Source organism: Pezoporus wallicus, unplaced genomic scaffold (assembly GCF_028554395.1).
Source record: "Pezoporus wallicus isolate ANWC-B61680 ecotype Strahan unplaced genomic scaffold, APGP_CSIRO_Pwel_v1 contig_360, whole genome shotgun sequence".
Taxonomy (NCBI): domain Eukaryota; kingdom Metazoa; phylum Chordata; class Aves; order Psittaciformes; family Psittacidae; genus Pezoporus; species Pezoporus wallicus.
In genome coordinates this window covers 850,380-875,123 of record NW_026640059.1, presented here as the reverse complement: position 1 = coordinate 875,123, position 24,744 = coordinate 850,380, and the positions used below count along the sequence as shown (strand labels likewise).

General features: G+C 36.5%; 2 protein-coding genes across 3 annotated transcripts in view; one reads left to right on the top strand and one right to left on the bottom strand.

The window, feature by feature from the left end:
* Window positions 1-24,744, top strand: part of CDC73 (cell division cycle 73) — a 118,095-nt gene that overhangs the window by 43,688 nt on the left and 49,663 nt on the right. The window lies entirely within an intron of this gene.
* On the bottom strand, window positions 16,341-23,880 carry B3GALT2 (beta-1,3-galactosyltransferase 2). The gene is made up of 2 exons (XM_057417182.1): window positions 23,273-23,880; window positions 16,341-18,440 (listed from the first exon to the last, which is right to left on the bottom strand). Exon 2 carries the CDS (start codon window positions 18,302-18,304, stop codon window positions 17,036-17,038), a length of 1,269 nt encoding a protein of 422 aa, XP_057273165.1. The 5' UTR covers window positions 18,305-18,440; window positions 23,273-23,880; the 3' UTR covers window positions 16,341-17,035.

The following is a 24,744-nucleotide window of genomic DNA, read 5'->3' as shown; positions in this document are numbered from 1 at the left end:
TCTTTGAGGAAAGACCAGCCTAGCTATCAAATAGTGTTGTAATTCACACACAGCTGTTGAAGGTGGGATAAAGGTTTAGGGATCCAGTTGAAATCAGCATGTGACAATTGTGGGACTAGAAGGTATTTAACACCCCTACTTCTCCCTGCATGTTTATGCACATTTGCCAAAACAGTCATGAGTAGCCATCCCTTGTCTTTGACTTAAGAGTCTTAACAAAGTTTCTGTCACACTCTGCAATTAATGATGTGGTAACTAAACCTAAATTACAATTCAAGGAAGTAATGATCAACTGATTGATTTAGGTAAAAAATCTGAGATGACCAAATCAAGATTTCCTTCTCTGTTCAGTTGCTGAGATAATACCATTGTCCTTAGGCCATGTGGCACTTTTCTACTTGGTTATTTGCTCATAATAAAGTAAGATATAATCCATTATTTATGGAAACACGTTTTCTGCTTGGAATACTTGCTTATGTGTAACTTAGCATCATAATCATACACTTTTCTGAGCTTGGAAAACAGGTTATCCTGGTTGTTACCCTAGCAACATCCGTAGGAACATGCCTCAAAGTCCATCCTCATGTACATTTCACTCATGTCACTTACTACTACTTTGTTAAGCCAGAGCAAATTCTCCTTTATGATTGTTTTTATTTTTGTAAGTTTTGTACTTTATCCTAATTGTCAAGGCCCACTTTGAACATTCTTAAGGACCTTTGCTTCAGTTTGCAGGCTTTTTTCTGGAGTTGCTATTTTAAAGGCCCACCTCCTTTTTTCCTGGGTTTGGTGGTTGTGTTTTTTGTTTGTTTATTTTACTTCTTCTCCTCCTTACATTGAACTCTTTTTCATTGTGTGGCTCTGTTTGAATCCAACCAGAGGGTATCTCAGTGTGGCAAAATTTCTTCACAGTTGTATAATTATTACAAGAGTATGTTATATGCAGGTGCTCATTAGTTCTTGAATCAGAATACATGAGGCATAGATGGGTCCTTTCTAAGCACATCAACCCTGCAGAGTTCAAGATTGAGAGGATCTTTGGAGGCAAATGTTAATGAAATGCCAAGATAAGAGCCCTGGTACTCAGTCTTTCAAGGGACAGATTACATGTAATGTTATTCAGCACTTTCAATGTAATGCAACATCACTAATGAGAATGTCCACTTAGAATAGCAAGAGGTGGTATTTTTAAAGCTTTAAGGCAATTTCTTCTAGCACCATTTAAGAAGGTAGTTGATTAAATCTGACTGTATTTTGATCTTTATGTGATTTTTATCATTCCATCTAAATTCAGGTGTTAATTTGCCTGTGTCTTTGATGCAGCCACATGCTGCTGAATCTGCACCCTCACTTTCAGGATGTTTAAATGGTTTATCTTTGCTAGGACAATCTTTGGGCAAAGTCCTAGCTTACTCAGGTTTGCTACTGGTGGTCCTGGATACAGTCTGTTTGAGTGTAGGCTTTCTCATTAGGTAAATGACTGTAAAGACTATATGATGAGCTCTGCATTAGTTATGGCTCACTCACCTAGCATTTAGGCAGTACTGATCATACCTTCCGGAATATACCTGTGATTGCAATCTGCTGAGCTGCCATCTAGAGCTGTATTCATGTTTTCACTGAGCAATATGCTATTGCAGAAATTACTTGCATCACCGCTGCTGGAAGGGTGGTTCTTTGGTCTTTATTCATCTGAACTCTAGACAAGATACTTCTCAGCTAAGCTGAGTTAAGGCCAGAGCTGCTTATGTATGAAAGTGCATGTAGCTAAGAGTTGAAAGATATATTTTCTGCTTTCATTATGATGCACCAATTTAGTTTGCCCCTCTTTATTCCCAAAAGGATTGTGGGATTTTCTGGAGGTTTTTGCTTTAGGAGGCTTCTAAGTCACAGGAACCTCATGTATATAGGACTTGAGACTTCGCAGCAAACATATTGAGTGGGTAAAAAAAAAAAAACATGTATTTTCTTACTCTTATTAGCCAGTAAATGCACATGTGAATGGGAACTTCTTAGTGATAAAACGTTCCGATTTAAAGCACAAAACCAAGTCTCAAACTTCTGTTTGCCGCTATATGAATGTATTATTCTTCAGTACTTAGTATTTCAAATAATGGTTTGTCCAGTGTATTTAAAAATATCAAATTTGCCTAAAGCAGTTGCTAAATTGAAAGAAATAGATAAATAACTTTGAGAACAACTGCTTTTTTACAAATACATTGATTTGGTAGGGTATAGAACTTCATACAACATGAATATTAACAAAGTGTATTTTGATTTCACCTTACATTACCATTGCATTTGGCAGACCAAGTTTTAGAAAGTCGAACTGTTCAGTTTGTATGCTGCTTTAGGAGACTTAGGGTATATTATTGGAATTAAAATAACTTTCTTTTTTGGCTCTTTCAGGTTAAAAGCAGGCAACACTTACCCTCCATAAAGGTGTATGAGTGGGTTTTGTGCATAAGCAACAGATAAGCTTTTAAGATTTAGTTAAAGTGTGAAGCAAAATTTTGTGTGACTAAGCAAAGTGATGTGGTAATGTGATAAAATGGCTTGTAGATAACTGTCAGTCTAGTTGCTGTAAATTCATAGTACTTTTAATATTGAATATATATGTGGAATAGAAACTCCAGGGTTCTTCATAGGGAATAAAAGTGCTGTATTTTTTTCTCTATAGTCACCTAAGTAAAGTGGGTATCTCCTCATACCCTCCCTTGACCCAGAAGAAAGTGCAGGTGATGAGTTAGAGGTGTTTCCTTTTGGGATGCTTGGTGCTGCCATTTTGAAGAGATAGAGAAGAAACACTGCCGGCCTTTCCTTCCTCGGGAGCAGTAATTTGAGGGTTTAATTTCCCTGGACAGCAGTTTTCATAAAAATTGACAAAGGCAATAACTTTTCTACAGGTTTAATTGAAATTGGAAAGTCAGTTCAAAACATATGGTGGAAGACGGGAGTGAATGTTACTAAAGTAGGCTGTTAACAGATCCATTTCCTGGGCAGGGACACACACACACCCCCCTCTCCTTTTACTTTGGAATAAGGAGACTTCAGTGTGTGTCATGCAGCAGTATTCATCAGTCCTACGTGCTAGTTCTCTTTGGAGCAGCTGATGTAAATCAGGCAAACAGATTGCAGTGTTACTGAAATTAAAATGTAATCTGGTTGTCATTAAAAAAGATAACTGCCTGATTGTGTTTTATTGTGGTTACTAAGTAAAACAGAAGACTTCTGGATGGAGAGGACTTTATAAAGCCTTAAGGCAAATATTTTGTAACTAAAAATATATAAAATATATTATAACACAATGTGTATAGCTACCTCATATTGGTCTATAAAATCTATTCTGTTTTAAGGTGACATATTGTGCTGAAACAAGCCGCTGATTTTATAGTAGGTTTCATATGTATAATTAGGTCTGGAAAATAGTCTCATGAAAAAGCTTCCAAAAATATCTGGACATGAACAGCAGGTGAAATGCAGATTAAAGTAGTAAAATACATATTAGAATACTAAATGGTTCAGAATGCAATCTTTGAAATTAAAATCTAAAGAGACTCATGGAATGCCTTGTGTAATGGTGCTTCTGGTTTTCAAGGTAGTTTTATAGTAGGCTTAAGTTTCTTATGTGAATTTTGAACATTTGAATCAACCTCCTTGTTCGTACCTGAAATATTTGGAAAATTGATTTTTAGTTGTTTGTTAGAGGTGCCACTCAGACTAATGTAAGAATAGCCTCATCAGGCAGTTAGCTAACCTGTATTTGGCAGGCTAAATATTTCATAAGGGTCACTTTCATATGCATGTTATTCTACAGTACAGCAAAACCACATATTCAATATATTTCTTATATTCCTTCCCCTGGCAATTCTCAGCAAGACTCTTAATGTCCTTTTATTTTCCTTTCTGAAAAACTGCCTGTACTTGGCTTGTTTATTAAGCAGTGTGAACTGTAATTCTTCCAAACATGAATGCAGGTATTTAATATTTAACCAATGAATACTGTAACAGAAATCCCTAAACAGGGAATATTTTATAGATGAAAATTTACAATAAGCAGGAAGTATTTTCAAGTATTATTTTATCACCCTTTTATATGGAGCTGAGAGGAAAAGAACATAAAAGGAAGTAAATACTCGGCGTCCTCCAATCAGAAATATATTACATTTAACCACTAGTTGCTAGTATACTAGTATTTATGAAAATTCTGTGTTATGAATAAGAATCATACCTTTAAGAAAATAATGTAACTTTTCTGATAATGTAACTTTTCTGATGTTTCTTGTAAGTGGAATGAAGATGATTGATAAACATCTCATTTAGTATTTGGCAGACCCCTAGGGGGTTCTGCCTTCTGTTCAATAAAGGGATGTTTCTTTAGTGAAGCCATATTTAAACTATGTTAAAATGCATAGAGATATACTGATACTTCATAAATGTGGCATAACTGAACAACATTCACTGCTTTAAGAAATCTGATTTAGTTTTTTCCCCTTTTCCCTTGTTTTTTAAACAAAAGAGTAGCTTTGGCTTAGTAGGCTTGGCCAGTTTCCTTTTGTTACCAGATTCCCCAGAAGAAAACTAAATAAATCCTGTCCATAAGATGATTAAAACCTGATGGGCTTGGCAGATGTTTTCTGTTCTCAGGGGTAAAGAAAGTAGAATAAGGTTCTCTGGCAAGTCTGAAGATGATGGCAGGAGGAAATGTTTTACTTCTAGTTAAATTGCAGTGAAGGCATTTGTGCCTTTCCTAAATACAGTTTGGGGTGTGGTTTGGTTTTGGTGTTGTTTTTTTTTAGTGGGGATGGGAGGGCTCTCAGTCATTGTGCCTTGTGACATCTTGGTGGAGCAAAAAGATGTTCTCTGGTTTTATTTATTAATAGTTGGGGCTGTTCAGCCTGGAGAAGAGAAGGCTGCGTGGAGACCTCATAGCAGCCTTCCAGTATCTGAAGGGGGCCTATAGGGATGCTGAGGAGGGACTCTTCATTAGGGACTGTAGTGACAGGACAAGGGGTAACGGGCTCAAACTTAAACAGGGAAGTTTTGATTGGATATAAGGAGGAAATTCTTTCCTATTAGGGTGCTGTGAGGCACTGGAATAGGTTGCCCAGGGAGGTTCTGAATGCTCCAACCCTGGCAGTGTTCAAGGCCAGATTGGACAAAGCCTTGGGTGAGTGAGGTGGTTGAGTGTGAGGTGTCCCTGCCCATGGCAGGGGGGTTGGAACTAGGTGATCTTAAGGTCCTTTCCAACCCTGACTATTCTATGATTCTATAATAGTTTGTTCACTCTAACAGTAATATGTAGTGTATTTGTTAAGTGTAAATTTAGGTATTTTTGTAAGTTGTATTTCACTTTTTAGTTCTTTGGTTTTCACTGTAAACTAACTAGAACTTTTCTACATGGAAAGCTATAAGCTTGTCTAAATCTTGGTTCAATTAATTTTCAGTTCTTTTGGTTAATATTTTAATACTTGCCACTGATAAAGCTCTGTCTGAAGTCATGCTTACTCAGAGGCATTCACACGTTGATATAAACTGATTCTTTACCACTGTAGCCTGTTGTCCAGTTGTCATAGTTTCCAGCCAGCTGCTGACCTGGGGGCTGTTTAATAGTTTAGGTTCACAAGTTATCTGCCTTTTTCAGCATCAGATCTTCCTGAATTCCTATCTTGGTTAGGGATTTTGTGAAAAATAGACAAACTTCTCAAACTGTCTTTGCACTCATGCAAATGTTAATCTAAGAAGACTACCTGTGTCTGGCTTTGAGGGGACACACACCCCACACCCCCCCTTGCCTATGTCTGAAATGTGAGTCTCTTCTGAGCCCAAGGTAGTCAATGCCCTTGAGGGACTTGATCTTCTGGAAGTTCCTTCCTCCCTTTCTTGTAGCTGCTGAGCTCCCTGGTACAGGATTTGTTTTTAAGGGTTAAAATTTTAAGTTATATTTTTCATTTGTAATTAAACACTTCAGTCTTTCCAGGGTGCAGATGCTACCACCTGAGCATGGGTAGGACCTTAAGTGTCTTCAACAATTGTCTCAAATCTCCTATTAAAGCAAGTGTTTTATAGTTTTACTATTCAGAAATTACCTTTTCCCCATAATACAAAGGATGACGCAATCTAATATGGCAGTATACAAGTGTTCCTTAAGGCTATATCTAGATCAAGGCACTCAAGCAAATTAAAGCAAATTACCGAAATGTAGAACATCAACATTCATAAGTTATAATGCATTAAATCGCCATTGGCTGGTGATATGTTCAGGAATAAAATTAGTTTAGTTAGCTGTATTTTAATTTGGTTTACAGTGGGTAAAGGCCAATTTACTCTTGCATTAGAAAATTAATGTGGAGATTTAATGCATTTAAATTAATATGCCTTGACTTCTCACCTTTACTTGAATCTGTATCCACCTTTTGGTCATTGGTTAGCCTGTTATGTTTGGCTGGATCATCATATGCATTTCATGCTTCTCTTGTTGCTGTGGTTCCATTTCTAAGAGTTGGGTGCATGTTCAGTACTAGCTCGCATATGATTACAGATTTGGTCTAAGTCAGAGCCACAAATAAACTATTGCTCTTCAGTCCAGGTAGTAATGGCTAGATTATACAGAAAACTGTGATGGTATTTATTAATAAGCCAATAAAGACTGCATTTTCCAGCATGCAAAGTTTGAGATCTTTTGGATTTCATGTAAATTCAGTACCTTTGACAATTTTCATAATGCAGTTTTTCTGTGCATATATTAAAAAAAAAAAATAAATTGCAGAGGTCTTTTTGACTTCTGGTTTTATTCCAGTCAGCAAACCCAAGAGTAGTTGGTGTTGCCTTAAGTTTTACGTAGTGTGTTTGGGGTCTTTAAGGTAAGAAAGGAACAGGAAATAAAATTGCTGTGAATGTTTAATAGAATGACTATTTATTTTAGGGCATAGTCTCTCCTTTCACACTTTACTTCAATTATCAGTACACAAGGAAAATTTCCAGTACTGAAACTAGTCAGTTGAAGCCTACCACTTTAAAATTTGTCCTCTAATTTACTTACATAAGCTGCTATGGGCAGAATTATTTTCCTCTTATAAATTTCGGTGGTGCTTGTCCTGCCTATGTATTTCCCTAGGAATCTGGCTTCCCTTGGTTTTGCGTCTTTTATTGTTCTGTTTAATAGAAAGAGATGTACTATGTAACAGTGTCTCAATTTTTAAAGTTTAGTATTGTGTACAGTAGTTACAAAGTATTTCTAGTTTATATACTCATTTAATGTATTTAGAAGCAGCACAGTAAATTTATTGATAATTTCTACTCCCATACTGCATGTATGGAGGATGTTATAGTCTCAGAATAAAATCTCCTATAGTTGAATCTGTGTAGGTGTATTTGTGTTCTATCCTTTTTTCAGTAAATGGGGAAATTTGGGTAATACTTCTGTGAATTGTTGGATAAATTCTATCAACTGTTTAAGGAGAGAGTATGTGAAATAAAAGGTTCTAATCAACAGTTATCCTTACTGTTGTGTTTTTTTTTTTTTATAATCTATATTGGTACATTGGCAAACCATGGAAAAAAGTCAGTTTGATTTGGTCTGGTATCATCAGATACCACTTAAGCAGAGACTTGGTCTGCAGTATATGACCAGTGCTCTGATGACATCGAAAGGACTCAAGCTTACTAGTAAACTTTGAAAATGTATGGGAAATAGAGAAACTGTAGTTTGGGACTTTGCTGAAACAAACAGGTTTGTATCATCTCGTCTGAATGGGGTCTTAAAAAAGGAGTTTTTAAGGAGTTAATGTTCACTTGTTTAAAACAAGACCAGTTAGAAATTCCTCTGAGAGAGAATGTTTCTTCATTAGCATGTTCTTGAAGTGTTTGGATGGGGAGGGAGATTACGGGGTTTGTCTAGAAAAATGCTTAGTGCTTCATATTGCATCTTGGAGAGATTCATTTCTAGTGGGTTACTACGTATCTTTTTCATAACTTGAGAAAAGTTTAGCTGTGAAGGGGTAGTTGTCAAAGGGAAATAGGACAGCAGGAAAAGAAAGATTTATTGGCTGTTATAAAATGGATTCCATTTTTTTGACTTCCCAAAGGTCAGGGACAACCTATGAACACAGATTCTTCTGTCTGTATTGGCCGCTGAAATCGATAGAATGCCAAATTTTTTAGTTGGCAGAAGTAGGAGGCAGGTGGTTTTTTTTTTTCTTGGTTGTTTTTTTTTTCTCTCCCTATGGTAATGCATCTCTTTGTGATCGTTTTCCACTTCAAGTAACTGACAAAGCCAGTGTAGAATATGTTCAGCAAGTCTGTAAAGCTGGTTTTGCCCAAGAGTCTGGAAGTGTCACAGATAAAAATGGATATTATCCAGCACCTTGCATTATATATCTGGATATGATAAACAATGTGAAGGGCAGCTACTCAACTTTCTGGCATGGTTGAATCAGGCCATCCTTTCAGAGCACAAGCACCGTACAAGTCTGCAATTTATCTTAACAGTAAACTGGATCATAGCTGTATCTGCTGAAATGAATATATACAGTGAATATTTCTTCTCAGCACTTTAAACAGATGCAAAAGTGCTTTACTGTATCCTAGCTAGAATACAATAGCATGTAATGCTTCCTGCTATTCAGTTCTACATAGGTGGTGAGAAAAAAATATAGGCAAGCAATTAATGCTTACGGTGATCAATTTTGTCATGAATATTCTAGGATTCATTTTAAATCAGGGTGTTATGAATCCAAGTATTAGTATTTAAAGTGCTAATACTCAGAAGTCCAAGAAAACATTGTGATGAGAATTGGGAGGGAAAATGCCCTTTATTCCCCATACTTTTATTTTTTTTTCCCCACTAAAAAATTTCAGTTCAAGATGAACAGATATTTTTCTCTTGTGGAACTGGAAGAACAAAAATATTAATATTTGACTGTTCATAAGGAGTCTTGTGCCTCAAAAAGGCTCAATTTATGGAATGTGTGCAGAAAATGCTAGAAAAAGTGGGTGTTCATGTGTGTAAGGTTTTTTTGATTACTGGGGGGGGATGGGTGGGGAAGAAATGTAGTTGTATACTTTATTCTGGCTTTTCCATTCTCCTCTGCTGGCATGAATTTTGGAAAATAACTCATTCAAACTTCCACTAATAGAAAATAAGGAAATCATGGAAGACAAAAAGTTCAAAAATTGTTGAGTGACCCAGGCAGTGCATTTTGTAAATGAAAATGGTAGATTATATTTTGCTCAGGCACGAAGTCCCTAGATTATTGGCAAAAGGCTGTCACTCCTTTATTAACTGAGGTAAGTTGGTTATCTTGTTTGCAGCATCCATTTCTCAACTGAATTTTGATCAGAAAGAAAATCATACCTTTGCTGGATGTAGCATGCAAACTTGCCTACTTGTAAGAAAGTGAAAACTCACAGCTGATAGTATGAAGTAGTAACTGACTTTTAAATATGAATGAATTACGCTTTTTTTTTTTGTAAAGCAAAATAAAGTGACTATCATTCTTCTTCTTTATAACTCCCAAAATAGATAACCCATCTCAAATATGGTAAAATGATAGAAGTATTTGGCAGCATCAACTTTCAAAAATTGTTTCAGATTTGAAAGACTGAATTTTCTCATTACATTGATGGCAGCATTATTGAAAACACTTCTTCTGTGGAAGATATGTTTATGTAGGAACTCTGTGGTTTATGTGGGTTTATTGGGTTTTCCTTGTTTGGGATTTTTATTTTGTTTTTTTTTATTTTTGATTTTGTGTTTTTTTTTTTTTATTTTTGGTTTTGTGGGGTTGTTTTGTTTTTTTTGGGGGGGGTTGGTTTTGTGTTGGGTTTTTTTGGGGGGTTCTTATTTTTTTGGTTTGGATTAGGTGTGTGTTTTTTGGTTTTGTCTTTTTCCTTTTTTTTTTTTCCTTCGGTATGGCTCAATATGCTTACAGCATAAGCTTTGTGATTAGCTTTTTAAAGAATAGATGTGTTTGTTGTCCCCTTAGTTATGTATGATACTTTTATTTTGGAGTTTTAAGTAACATTAAGAGTACCTCTGAATTGTAATCTTGTTTCTTGAAACTATGGGGACATAAAAATGTTGTTACCTGTTTCTACATTAAAAACTATCAATGATATAGTAATACTTTAAAATATTCAGACATGATATAATGGGAAATGGGTTGTTCTCTTGATTCAGAAGTTAATTGCATTGAATTATTTTGTCTACAAAAATCAATGCCTAGGTGGACTTTAGAGGAATGCCTGTAATGCAAATGCCAGGCTTTTTAAGTGGCAGTCGTAAATTTTTGAGTAGTCCAGAGATAGTGTTTCCCAGTATTGGATTTTTGTTTTATCATATTCATCAACCTATATGTCATGGCACAATAGATTTAAATTATGGCATACTAGAATATTTTTGCATACTGTGACATAGGAATCCTGAATGAAGCTTAGGATCTGTCTCTTAGTCTCAAAACAGTTCTTAGACCTCACCTTGCTGAAACGCAGGATACGTTAAATTTTCAGTAAAGTCAGTGACCAAGAATTTTGTTTTTCTTGGTGACTTGTTTGGTAGACTGTTAACAAATGATTTCTTGTGGCAGTTGTTTTTTCTTGTTTTAAACTTTGAGCTTACAGAGACGTGGGAACGCTTGGCCTTTCCACACAAAAAGATGTGGGGTTGTGGTTTTCAAGAGCGGAGGCATTCTGTCTTTTTCTGATGTCATGGATGAGGTTTTTTTAATCCACAACTTTAGAAAGTGTTAACAGGGAAAGAACTTGGAATATTTAACTTTTTAAGGACTTTTTCATGTTGGAAAGATTAATGTCTCAGATCCTTGCAAGCATGGCTATTTCTTCTAGTCTGAGTTTTGTCATCTTCGTGAATTTTAGACCTTCAAGGGTTTCGCACTGTTCTCAGTTTATTCATCTTTTTTTCAGTTGATTTAATTGCAAGACAATATCAAAGCTGGTATCCTTAAAATGTTAGGATGAGAAATACGCTTCACACGCTTTGCTTTCTAATGAGGTAAAGAAAAGGAGACTTCTCCATTATGCCCATACTGAGCATCTGGGAGAGCAGAGTGAGTGGTTCACCAAATATTCATGTTAAACAGTTGAGATGTAATTTAGTATTACATAAAGCTAAATGGGTTAAAAGGAAATGAATGCACTTGTTCTGATACACTTGTCCTCAGAGGCATAGAATCATAGAATAGTTAGGTTTGGAAAGGACCTTAAGATCATCAAGTTCTTCAATACACTTTGGCCTTCAGTGAGGTGAAGCAGCTTGCAGTGTTTTCTTATTTTAAAAAGTGTGCATTGGTTACATACTGATAAAATTGGTAGAAAAACACTGGTTTCCCCCACCTCTACCTCTTTTGGACAAATGATACCTGGGAGATAGCAATTCAGTTCACTCTTCAGAAAGCATATTCTACTCTCAGGCCTTCCCAGGCAAAAGAAAGCCCTTTGAGAAAGATGCCATCAAAGATTTTAGCAGTCTTGACTTCTCCATCCTGTACACCGACTGTGCACAACTTAAGCATTCAAATGGAGACCTCTGAAAGTATATAAAGCTGTAAGCCATGAATGCTCTCTGTGCCAGAGGGACTTTGTTTTACTTTCAGAGGAGTATTTCAAGGTTACTGTCTTGATCAGAACATTTTGACCACAAACATAGTCTTGAGAAAAGTGAAGGTAATGTTTCGTACCCTGTGGTTTGAGTTATACAGCAGTTAGCTCATGAATGAAAATGCATCATTACTATCATCCAGTTAGTGTTATCATGAAAACTGTCAGATTTAAATGCTTAAGAGAGCTCTTGTAACTGTTGCCATAGTAATATCAGAATAGAAAAGTGGTAGTTTTCATCCATATCCCATGTTCAGCTACATTCCTTAGCAGTCGTTTAACTGTAAAAGGAAGGTACCATATTGCACCAGACTAGATTTCTTTTGAGTTAACCAGGGACAAATCAAGACTGGAATTAACTCCTTATTCAAAAATGCAGTGATTTTATTCCTAGATACAAGCAATCTAGTTTGCTTTTGGTTTGCTGGTATGCTGACAGTCCTATATGTAAAATACTCTGGAGTTACTGACCTGCTATTTGTGTCATCATGTCTTGTAATTACTTTGGTTCAGGCCATAACGAAAAACAATGCACACAAACTGAAACTTTTGTTCGAAGAATTTATTTTCTCCAGAAGGGGAAAAGTTTGAATGCTTACTACTAGAAATTGAGATCCTGCTTTCTCATTTGGTCTCACTTTGAATGCTTTCCCTTTTCACTGAGCCTGCCTTATGTTATTTTACTTTTTTAACCTGTGTGGTGTTGATCAGCTGCTGTGTTTTCAGTTCCACTCTTCTGTTTTCTGAAATGACAGAGCTTTGTTAACTGACCTGCTGTAAGAAGTTGTTCTCCACAGCCCTCCCTCAGCCTCCCGCCCCAGAAAGCCTCGGGTACAAAGCAAAAACAATGTTCTCTCCTCTGACCTACATTTTCACAGTACAGCACTGCATAGTTGGTGGTGCAGCTTCCCTGCCTCCCCCTTTCCCCCGTGCTCCCCTCCCAGAGTGGCTAAGTGTTGAAAAGCAGAGCTGGAGAAGGGAAGCAAGACTGGATGAGCTAGAGATACAATTTGTGGTAATACAGCAAGTGCTGTGTCTATTATGTATGATCTGCAGTCTGAAGTTGTTGTGGTCAGAAAGTGTGAGACTGCTTGCCTCTCGAATTGCATGCTGTTTTGGAAGAACAAGCTGAAATTAAAATGACAGTAATGCTCTTAAAATTTGCTAAGTGCAGTTATCATAGTGTAATTAAGTAATTGTCCAATATTTATTTATTTGTGTTATTTGACAGCATAAAATAGGGATTGAAAAATGGGGTTTGAAATTGGCAAAATATATGAACAACTACTGATGGCTTTGCTCATTAGTTACAAGCCTATTCTTGCTAATAGCACAAATGAAAGAAGCAGTAGCTTCTATATTAGCATCTTCCCTCTCTCGTTCATCTCCTTCTAAGAAGTTTTCACGCATTGCAATGAGTATTCATTCAGGAGAGAAGATTTTTTTTTTTTTTTTTTCACTGTGGGATTATGTGGGTATTTTAGATTGAAGTATGATTGGGAATTGTATTAATGTGTTTCAGTAAAGTTAGTAGGGATGGGGGGGGCGGGTGCAGAATAAAATGATGGTGTCTAGGTGCTTCCCTTCCCTCCAGTGCCTGATTTACCATGGAATTTGGGACAGTTAATGAATGCTTAGCAAGTTAATCTAGTCTGAAAATATTTTGTAAATATGGACTGACACATTTTATATTACTACATTGCAAAGAAAAGCAAAGTACTATTCTAGTAAGGTTAACCTGAAACCCAGGCTGTCTCGTCTCGTCTAGATCACTGCCATCATACAATTTTAAATTTATGGGACATAAAAATAATTTATAACATTTAAGTGAAGAACTTAATGACATTGGATTTTCCCTCAGACCAACCACTGAGGCTTAGAAATACCTTTAGCTGTTATTTTTTTCAGAGTAGAACAGATCGTGAACTTTACCCATGAAAAAATCTGTCTGTGGCTGGAAATAGGATCAGTTCTATTACTCCAGAACCTTTAGCTGTGCATTTTCCATGCTCAAATCCACTGATACAATCTGCAAATAACCCAAGCCACTGATGTAACTGGAGATGTGAAAGGAACAATTCTTTTGTTGGTGAGCAAGGACTTCATTTTGGTCATCTAGTATCAATGTGTAAGTCTTTTTTTTAATTGAAAGTTAAATAAATAGGGTAACATTACGGAATTCCTGTTTCTTATTTTTCTCACAATGCTTGACTTTTCTAAGATTTTTTTTTTTTTTTCATTGCCATAATAATGGTGCCAGTGACACTGCATTTTTTTCTGTAAGAAGTTGTGAGTCAGTATGGCTTTTTAAATTTGTTTTGAATCTGAAGAAGACACACAGAGAAGTAAAAACATTTAAAGCAAATATAATACGGACTTCTATACTTTTTTTTTTTTAAACTGCTTTGCAGGTATGTTAGGTGTTTAGATACAAGCTTGTGTCTTATTTCTAACAAAAATGAATATAATAAATAATGATTGCGCTATTTTTAACTTGGAACAGTTTTTATATTCTACTAGAGTGAGCAAATAGCTTAAGCACAAGACGGAAAACAGTAAAAACATTCAGAGAATGTAATGTGGATCTTTCATTCCATAATTGCATATTTCATCATACAGCTGTCCCTCTTACTTCTGAAAGCTTTGTAACAAACTGCAGGAAAACAGTACTTGGCTATGAATGATTTAAGTAGCCTTGATAATGATTTGTATATAGAGTAGTTCCAACATATGGCCAAACATAAATACAAATGTTAAAAAAAATATTGGACCCTTAAAAGGGCATTATTTTTTTTGTTGTTTTCTTTAATGTCTTATACTCCTCACTAGTATTTTTGCTATCAAGAGGTTTGATAAACTGAACTCCTATCATAATTCTGCCAAGCTTGGGCAGATGGGCATCATGCATGAGCTCCAAAGTGGAGTACTCGAGAGGTTGTTTGGCTGCCAAACTATGATTCAAGTGCCAAACTGTTTAAGGTTTAGTTATTAACATCTTGGACTATACCCAATATACAGGATTTTGAACTATCCAGAGTTGGTAAAATCCAAGTAGAGTGCATTATAGTCTAGCTTGGAAGTGCTGAAGGCAGGGAACAGCATTGAAGCCCTCTCCAAGAGGCTGAGCTGTGTTCTTGGCCAGCAGTACTTGGGGAGAAGCCACTTACGGGATTGTACATCTTCCAGAACTGAATGCCGTTAAGTAGTAGCTGGCTCTCAGGACTCACTCTAGTTGTCTAAAACTAGCATTATTGTGTAAAGCTTGCATATCGTTAACTTCATCCAGGTGGCTTTCAGTTGGGATATTAACTGTGGCCTGTGTTTGCTGGAAGGAAGCAGGCAGACTGAGGGTGAAGAAAACAATAAATATGTGTTGAAAGAACACTCCCAAAGCCTTTTTCTAATGCTCTGTCTCTCAGTAACACCAACAGCCATCGCATAAACTAAGTAGAGGCACTTTCAATTTAGCTGGAGTAATCTCTTATGCAGAGCGCTGCTATTTTGATGCACATTTACTTTCCCCAGAAATAGACACACCTACAATTTGCAATATCTTGGAAATGCACAAATGTATAATTATCATACCTAAAATACAACGCATGACAGAATTTGATGGATGATGACCAACAAAAATGCTGATGAGCAAATTCCCATACACATCTTCAATAGGAGCTCCTGGAATTTCTTCAGAGAGCTAGTCCAGTGCAGTGCAGCCTCTTCATGTGTGTATGTTTCTGCATACAGACAGGTTTCGGGCCCCTGGGAATGGTTTGTCTTTTCATTACAAAAAAACCCTCAACAAAACAACTGCTCTGATCTCATGGTATGAAAACTAAGCTTTAGGAACTAGGGAACACTAGATAAGTCAAGTAATTATAAAGTTAGGAATTGTTTTCTTCCTGAGCAACATTCCCATAAAAAGTGAAGTCTGAAGACCATAAATATAATCAATTTTATTAAATAATAAAAGTACATCAAATATTTGTTTTTTATCCAATTAAAAAGTCCCAGTCAAACAGAGAACTAATCACAGTTCTATTATCTGTTGCTAAATCAGAGATGGGTATTGCTTACCCTGGCACTGTGACAAACAGTAATAACCTGAATCTGATATAACTCTGTTGTAACTCCGTTGGAAAATAACTTTTAAAAGTTCTGTTTGTTAGAAAACTGGAAACCTGTAAATAGATTTAACCTACTTCTCACAATTTATTTTCAGTGGTACATGTTGCTTTAGGTTTTAAAATCGCCTAGATTTTTGTTTTGCCCGTACTGCTGTCTGGAACTCTCAATCTTACCATGCCATAGTCTTCCCTATCTGTGAAGTAAGGCATGTGCCTTAATTTTCTCTGTCAGATGTATTTTCACTTGACTGATCTTTCCTGTTTTGGGGGGGTGGGCAGGGCAGGCAGGAAAGATCAAAATCAACAAACATTTGGTTGGTTTTCTACCTTTTTCCACAAAATGGAATATTTTTGAGACTGCAGTGAAAGACCTGAAGTTCTGTTTTGCATTTCTCATCAGCTTTTGCGTTACCTTGAAGTTGTGCAAAGAAATGAACACCAGATTCAATAAATTTGCATGAAGATGCCAAGATGAGTTTTACTTGGCACCAGGTTTTAGGAGCTCACCCTGTGACTTTTAGAGAATTAAATAACTTTAATCAGATCTTTCAGGAGAATTTGGTTGAATCTAGAGTTGAATCTGAACACCACGAACATTTCTGAAGGTGAGGTACAAAGGTGGCAGTTTTCTAAACACTGATTTTATTTATTCCTCTTTCCTGTCCAAAACAAGCAATCTTCCCAAAACTGGACTGACTTTAAGGGAGTACTTTCTTAGTGCTTTAGAGTTCATTGGTAGTGTCTTACAAAATTGTAAATGTCACATTGATAAATAAATTATACATTTAAAAAGTGTATAATAATTTTAATGTGTTATTTGAAGGTAAAACTGATCTGCCCTTTGTACATTTCCTTAGTTTTAAGTTTTTCATTTTATAACCATTCTAGATAACAAGAAATCATTCCATTAAAGAGAATGAGATCTATGAATGCATTTTTTTTAAATAAAATTTTAGCATGGAAAATATGCTCAATCATATTTTATTGGCACGTAAATCAGCAGTTGTACCACCAAAGTGTGCATGCTTATTGTTGCACATTAACACAAAGGTCTTTATATGCCATCTTCATTTTTCCTCAATTTTGCTGGGAAAACCTTTTGGTTATAGTTTCATAGTATTAGGTTATCAAGAGCTATACTTTTTTAACTTAAAAAAATAATTTTCAGACTCCACTATGTGATGGGGATCAACTAAAGGCTGTCCCATTAAGCTCATCCATTTTCACTGTACATGCTTTCAGCAGTATTTACAAATTGCACATGGAGTACACCTGACAGAGGGAGTGTTGTCCTTCTAGTGCAGTTTACGATGGCGATACCTGCCTGCTTTTTCTTTCGCTGCATTGGCGCAGGCATTGTGCTTATTTTGTTGTAAGTGGTTCCAGTATTTGATCAGTTCACTAGGTTGGAACTGATGGGAGGTAATTAGGTGGCTATATTTACAGCTGGAGTAAGAAACTCGCCAGTGATTGAAGACAAACTCATTGGGTGGAGGCATAGGGTCAATTCGCAGCTTGGCAAGACAGATCCCCACATATACATCCTCTAAATGTAAACGTCTGATGCTTAAGGAGACTTTAAAGATTTTTTCTGCTAAATCTCCAGAGAAAACATAACCAGTTCCAGAGCAGAATACAGGATAACGTTCACTTGGATACAAATCAGGTGGCATATACCACTTACTATCCTTGTTCCTATTAGGTGCATAACCTCTCATTAAATAACCTGTAAAATACTTGTGCCTTGGAGGAAGTTCTGGTTTCAGAAGCTTATGTATTAAATACTCGGTATTGACAAACATATCGCTGTCAGTTTTCATAACATATGGAACATGTGGACAGTAAGATGCAACCCAGTTCATTCCCATCAGAGTTTTAATGGTTAAATTATAGTAGGTGTCTAAGTATTCTTGTTGAATGATATCGTGGTACTGTCTACTTTCCTCTAGTATAGTACGCTGGAGGTATCCATTTACCTTGATGCTTAAGCCCAGCAAAAAAATACGAACAATTTGGATGCCAGGGGTGAGGCTTTCGTTACCCCAGGTTTGTCGAATAGCTTGTCTAGCTTCCACCTGGCCTGGCTCTGCAGCAATGAGCAATATTAGAAAAGGGGTCTTCTCCTGGCACTTCTCAGGCTCATTTATGATGTATTTGAAATGGTAGGAAGTTGAATGCCCAGTACCTTTCTTGTTGTATATACTTCCATTGGCACTGAGGGTATTTTCCAAACCAGTTACTCCTTGCAGCAACAGATCAGTGTTGTTGGAGTTGGTGACAGTTTGAGGCCTGAGCGTCTGAGGTATGGCATCTTTCCACATGTTCCTTAGAGAGCTGTGGTTTGTCTCGATTTTTGTAGATCTAAATCCTCGTATAGTGTAAGCCATGGGGTTTTCTTTGAATCCAGCCCTGCCTGGCAGCCAGTCGTGATGATTAAAGAACAGAAACATAGCGAAAAGAAATACAAGAGAGATCAGGCCAATGAGATGGGTGCGAAATAGAGACCTTTTGGTATTCCAGGTCATCTTTGCAAAGCAGCAGTGTCGTCTTCTCCACTGAAGCATGTTGTAAAAATCCAGTGATGGGATATGAGACAATGGCCAAGCAAAATGCTTTTCTGATCCTGTTTGAATCCACTGCTATTCTTTGGTATTCATCTTCTTTTGTTCCTGGTGAGTAATTGTCTGCAAATGGCTCACGCTGCAAAGATTAAAAAAATAAAATATCAGAGATCTTTAATTTTATACACTCCTGAAAGATTGCAGTGAGAACCTAGTTAGAAAATTGAGTTAAACTCTTGAAAAAACAGACCATGTAAATAAAACCAAGGTTCAATTTAGGTTGAAGGTAAACCTTGGTTATGATTTAAGTAGATTTACTAGCTTTTGATATTTTTTCATGGTAAAAATTTTGACAAATATCTGGGGTACCAAAGATAAAAAGGGGGGGGGGGTCCCCCTTTTTAAGCTGAAAAAGGTTGAAGTACACGTAAATAGCTTCATGTGTACTGGCTGTGAAATCCTTGTACAGTGTTTGAAAAGGGCTGAATGAAAAGGCCTTGATAGCAAATGGAAGGTTTATTGGCATTAATTAAAATTGATTTTTACCACGCAGAGGCTGGTACAGCTCACAGTTTAAAAACCCATTTTGTAAAATGGTCATGTATTGGTGGTGGGACAGACGGCGCAAGGTTGATTATGGCAGAGTTGTGTTAGTCACAGTACACCACTTGGAGTGTTTCCGCCGGCTCCGACTGTGTTCAGAAAGTCAATGAGAAGATGCACCTGTCAAAATTAATTTTCAGGGTCCAATAACATCACTGCACAACCCTCAGATGGTAATGCAGGATAACATTTTCTGTCACCTTTCAGGCACCTTTAACCTTCTACTGCACATTGAAAGAAAATATTGAATGGAACACTTGGCTGTTGTGCCAGCCTCAGATGCAGCTGAATTAAAATGAAACTGTAGGTAGAGATCTTCGGTAAACATTCATATTAACTGAAAATGAAATTGCACAGCACTAAGTTTCTGGCAGACTATCTGATGAACATGATTTTTAGTTTGGGTTTTGTTTTCAGGTTTTATTTTGTCCGTCTATAAATGTGTATGTAACTACCATGCTTGTGGGATCATATGGATATTTCAAGTGTTGTTACCAGCAGCTGAAACTGTAGGAGAAAGTGCCAAAATAGCATGTGCTTCATTTTCTCTTAATTTTTTTCTTTTCATATTCAAGAGCAGAGTCAATATGGCAGCTTCATGATGCTGCGTATTAAAAGCTGATCACATCATCTCGTTAATGAACCTTTCACTGCACGGTAGCAATTCGTTTGTGATTTTCATTTTGCTTTAATTTATTTCTGGGCCCTAGGGTTTTGTATAGGAGGAAGGATGACAGTTGAACAAGAGTCCACAGAAAATGCTTTTTCTCATAAAAATGTGTAATTTATTAATTGCTTTGCTATCTTCTAAAACCAATATTAGGATTAATTTCTACATTTAAAAAAAAATGACATGCTATGTGGGAATTTACAGGATTTTACATTGTAAAGAAGTAATTTAAGGTGAGATGGCAGTTGAATAATATAGTACAAAATTATATGTGATGTAACGTTCAGTCTGCCTGGCTCACGTAGGGGAAAATTTGTATTTGAAAAGGGTAGTGAAAGATGTATAACTAGGGTTTGTTTTAATTACTGTATGTTAGTTTGTATATAAACAAATTAACGTGTTCGCAGAAGGTGCCTCATTGACAGGATTTGGAAGCAAGGGAAAGTAGTATACTTCCCTGACTCAGAATTCTTTCATACTGACTTCCACTAGGAGGAGCAAGTAAGTGCGGATTTTAACGGCGGTTTATGACAGTGTATACGTATCTAAAAAGGCGACACTGCCTTAATTCTCCTTCTGAAACAGCAGATATTTGCCTATTAAGCGTTTTCCCGTCATTGTTCTGTTACACAGCAGTCCTGAATTTTGGTTTTAAGCTCACTGAAAGTATTGCTGATTTTTTATTTTATTTTTTTTATTATGGTTTCTTTTTTGAACTTCTCGGGACAGATGCCACTTACCAGAGACTGAGCTGCATTTCTAAAAATTACTTTCCAGTGTACAGCTGTTAAACATGTGTAGCTTGAGCACTAACTTAACATTCCACACAACTCTTTTTTTAAGCTGCTTTGACTTGGACATTATCCGTATGTAAAAGAAATTAAGTCCCAAATGTAAAAGACTTTATTTGACCACTTGAACCTGCATTTGCATACTCAGAAAATTAAAGTTTGCTGTCAAAACTAATAATTTTGAGTTTCTCTGCAGTGTGCAGTGAGTTTTAAATGAGCATTCAGCTATTTAGGAAGAATTATTTCTGCATAAGCAAACACAAAAGCCACTTCAAAGGGTACCCTAGATCTCAAGGAAATTAATTGGTTTTATACCAGTTTGGAAGACAACAGTAGGAATATTTGAGTAATTATTTCATTGCATGCATGTGCAGTTTAGGAAAAAACTAAAATCCAGAATTTCATAAATGTGGAATAGCAGCTGGAATTCAGATTATTTTTGTCACACTGAATTGTTCCACTTCTAAGTCTCCACTACGCTACTCATCTGTGTTTAATTTTTAATAGAGGCACTGTTTTGGTGTGCACCTACTTTCATACACTTATGTAAATATTTGTGTAAACTGAAAACTAATTTCAGGTGCTGTCTTTCCATGATGCACTGAAGAAGTGTCTCAGAAAAGCCAGTTGTAATTGCTGAAATACTTTTTTTTTCTTTTTTTTTTTTTTTTTAAAGAAGCATGCTCATGTTGTGCACATTAAAATAAGTTTTACAGTGAGAAACAGCTGGAATCATAAGAAATTTAGAGAGAGTCGGGTCTCATGTATTTCCTTGATTTTTCAAGGTGGGAGCTTCATGGAAAATCTTCAGTATCTGTTTGCCCTTAAAAAAGGCATTGTATGGGTAGGGGAAGGACCTACATCTATTCCTCAGCTTCATAAAAAGTATTGACTAAAAAAAAAAAAACACCAAAAAAAAAACCTTAGTTTTCTTTTTAATAATTCAGGTGTGAAACATTTCAAAATATACAGCAGGTCTGAGGTGTTTGAAACACATCAACAGCTATGTGAAACCTTTGAAAACATAGTACATGCTAGGATGCATTGTTCTAAAATAATGTAAATAACTGTCAATATAAAAAGCACCATCAAATAATACCATAAAAATATTACTCTCTTGCACTACTTAGGGTTAGAGCATTATTGCTTTTGCCCAAATCTTTAAAATTTAATTTCACAGCAAGCTTATGAACAGGCACCAACCGTTGGCAGTAGATAAGAAAACCTAAGTATAGCAGAAGGTCTCTACACAATTACCTTGTCCTCTGAAAGTGTGCTGTTGCATGCAACTCTGCAGTTTGAAGATATGATTTATAGTAGTTATACTTCATTTTTGGCACTTGACTGTGCAGTCAGTGATGCATTATCAAACGCCAAATATATAAACTCTGAATGCCTCTTGAATTTTTATTTGCGGTCTGTGCTCTGCTGGTGTTTTGGTTCCTGGTACTTTGAATTCTGCTCTATAATTATAGCTTTGCAGATTGAAGCATTTGACTTCCTATTCACACGTCCTGGATTTTCATATTTTGATTAGCTGTGTGGGCAAACTCTTTAATTAGAGAGAAGAGTTCAGAAGGCAGCCGGAGTCAGTATTTTGATAAACAGCAGCAGTTGTATATTAAGCCTCACATAATGTGCCTGAGTTTACTTACAGACTGCATTAATCTTTTGCACAAAACAGTACTTGGGGTAGGGTTTGATGTGCAAGTTTTTAAACATCAGATGAGAAAGTTGCACCAGTGGCTGAGCATGCTTCTCCAGCAGTATTACCTATGGTGAGATTTTTTTTTTTTTTTTTTTGTTTGCTTTACAAGTTCTGGAAAGCGACTTGATTTTCTAAATGTCTTAAAAGTGATGTGAAACCAGTGACTGTTGTGTGCTGCATCCTTAGGTATGTGAACTATTTCCAGTTGCAGTTGTTCTACTGCATGTTACCATTGCCTTGGGCAAAGAAAGCACATCTAATGATTTATTATAACTTATTGATAGATTCTGCAGGTAAGCACTTTGTGGTGTATTAAATTGCTATAGATTTAGGTCTTGAATTTGTATTGCAAATATTCATCGTGTTTGTTTGCCAGCAGTGAAAAAGTATTTAGATTTCAACAATAAATAGAAAAGAACAGCAATTAGATGGAATGTAATTTTATAATCCAAGTCAAACAGTCGGTGTTTTCATGTTAAACAGAAACTGTAATGATGGCAAGATACAAGTTACGTGCTCACCATTTTGAGAATATAGTGTTTGAAGGTTTCTTTTTGGGATGCCAGGGGAGCTTGATGTTATTTGTAAAATGTGGTGCCTGATTGCACTGCCGATGGTTTAAATCATTTCCAGTCTTTTCCATGCTCCCACTTTGTGCTTGGCCAATATTAGCCTGATTCCATTTTGCTTATGTTGGGGGGGGGGGCTGGTGAGTGTGGAAATCAAGTGTAAAAAGGTCTGAAGGTACTTTTAAGATAATGAAATTTGACTGCATTGTCTGTTTTGATGGTTCAGTGCTCTCTGTATGTCACATCATGGCCATTTTACCAGTGCTTTAAGATTACTTCAGATAAGGATTAATTCTGACCTAGTTTGAAGGGATTTCTAACTGTTTTTTCTATATTGGAGGGGTTTGAGTTTTTAATTTCTCAGTTAAAAGCAATCATTACAGTAGCTACATTATCCCTCTAATCCCTCCTCTCTAGCCACACCAGCCTTGTGCAGATCGTAAGCTGTGCATTTAGTAAGTGTAGGGTAGTGACATTGTGCTGTGGGAGAGGAAAACCTGCTAGCATTCTTTCTCCTTGTTCAGAGACGTGTTATCTCAGGGCTCTGCAAATTAGGAGTGATTGTTATCTGCAATGGCTGAAAAGGTAACAGACAATCAAATGAATATCACATACAAGGATTTGACATACCTTCCTTGGTCAGGCCATTTATGGTGAGAGGATTATACCCACAGAAAATAGTTTTGGCACGCCATCACTTCAGCAAAAAAGATGCTATCGAACATGCGCCCATCCCCCAACAGTCTGTTTCCTGCGATTGCTTTTCACAGTATCCAGTCTGTCCATCTGTCTGCCCGTTGCTGTGTTACCTTCCTTGTTCATAAGTGTTGTCCTTGTCTTGGAGCTTTTTGTTCATCCTTCAAACAAAAGGACAGTAGTTCTCGTCTTTGTTCCTATCGGGGCTCTCCGGCGTTCACAGCCAATGTGCTGGAGATTTTACATCTGGTGTTTCCCTTTTCGGACAATGCAGTGCTGTGTTCTCTTCTGCTCAGTATCCATATTTCTAATCGTAATATTAGCAGGGAGTGCTAGTGCGTAGTGCTTCAGTCGCCTTCAGCAGTAGGATTTCCCTCTGTTCCTTCCTTCATTGTTGCTAGGCAGTAATAGAAACGATTTTGAGCTGTTTTAACTGAGGATTCTGGTCTATAAAATCCGTTCCGTAGTTCTTCAGCTGCTGCACAGGCAGGCAGCAGTTTAAATGTGGACTTTGACAGATGCTGTCTTCTGACAGAGCAGAATTTAACGTCATTGCTTGGCTGAATCCCACGTGATTGTTTGCATTCATTTTGACTAAATCCAAAGGCAGACAGAAAGCTTTACAGGCTCTTGCTGCTATTTGGTAAATGATACAGACTCAGTTCAAGCGCAATGATAGGTGAATAGTATAAAAATTATATGATTATTAGATGAATGATTGAGGGTTTTTTCAGATTGTTTTCACTTTTCCTTGACACTGTAATTTATGAATCTCTAGGGGATTTTTAATGCTAGATGTGCTGTTCCTCTATTCTAAAAGCTGTTCTCCAGTGCAAAGGAATTATAAGCGTTTAAATACCGAAGCTTGATTTAACCCATTTGGCTCTATATTCAAGTATAAATCTTCTGTGCTTTCATGACAAAGAAAAAATAAAAATGTATAGTTTTACTTCCTTTACACATGCTTGTTCTGTAAAAGCTGCTTTTTAATCTTAGGTTAGTCAATTAAGATGGACAGCACTGATGCATAAGCACATGATGTTAAGTTGCTTTTCTGCTGTTAATGGCTTTCTTCCTGGTAAAGGTCGAAGACTGGTATTGCAGAATTGGAGGCACTTGATTTCAATTATTGATGGATCTAAATGTCTTTTGTCTGTTACAGACATACTGATATTATGGAATTCGTCTTTTTGGTCCTAATGAAACTTATGTTCCTTCAATTTCTGTCCTTTCAATGACTGAACCTTCTATGCTGAAGCATCTTATGTTACAAATAAAATATAATTATAAATTAAATAGTTCGGAAAATAGACAGCTAGTAGCATGCTTACCCCGGTATTTATTAGTCATTGTGTTTGTCCACTCTATTTTGAAAAGTTAATGACTAACTTTAGAATGCTTTTTGG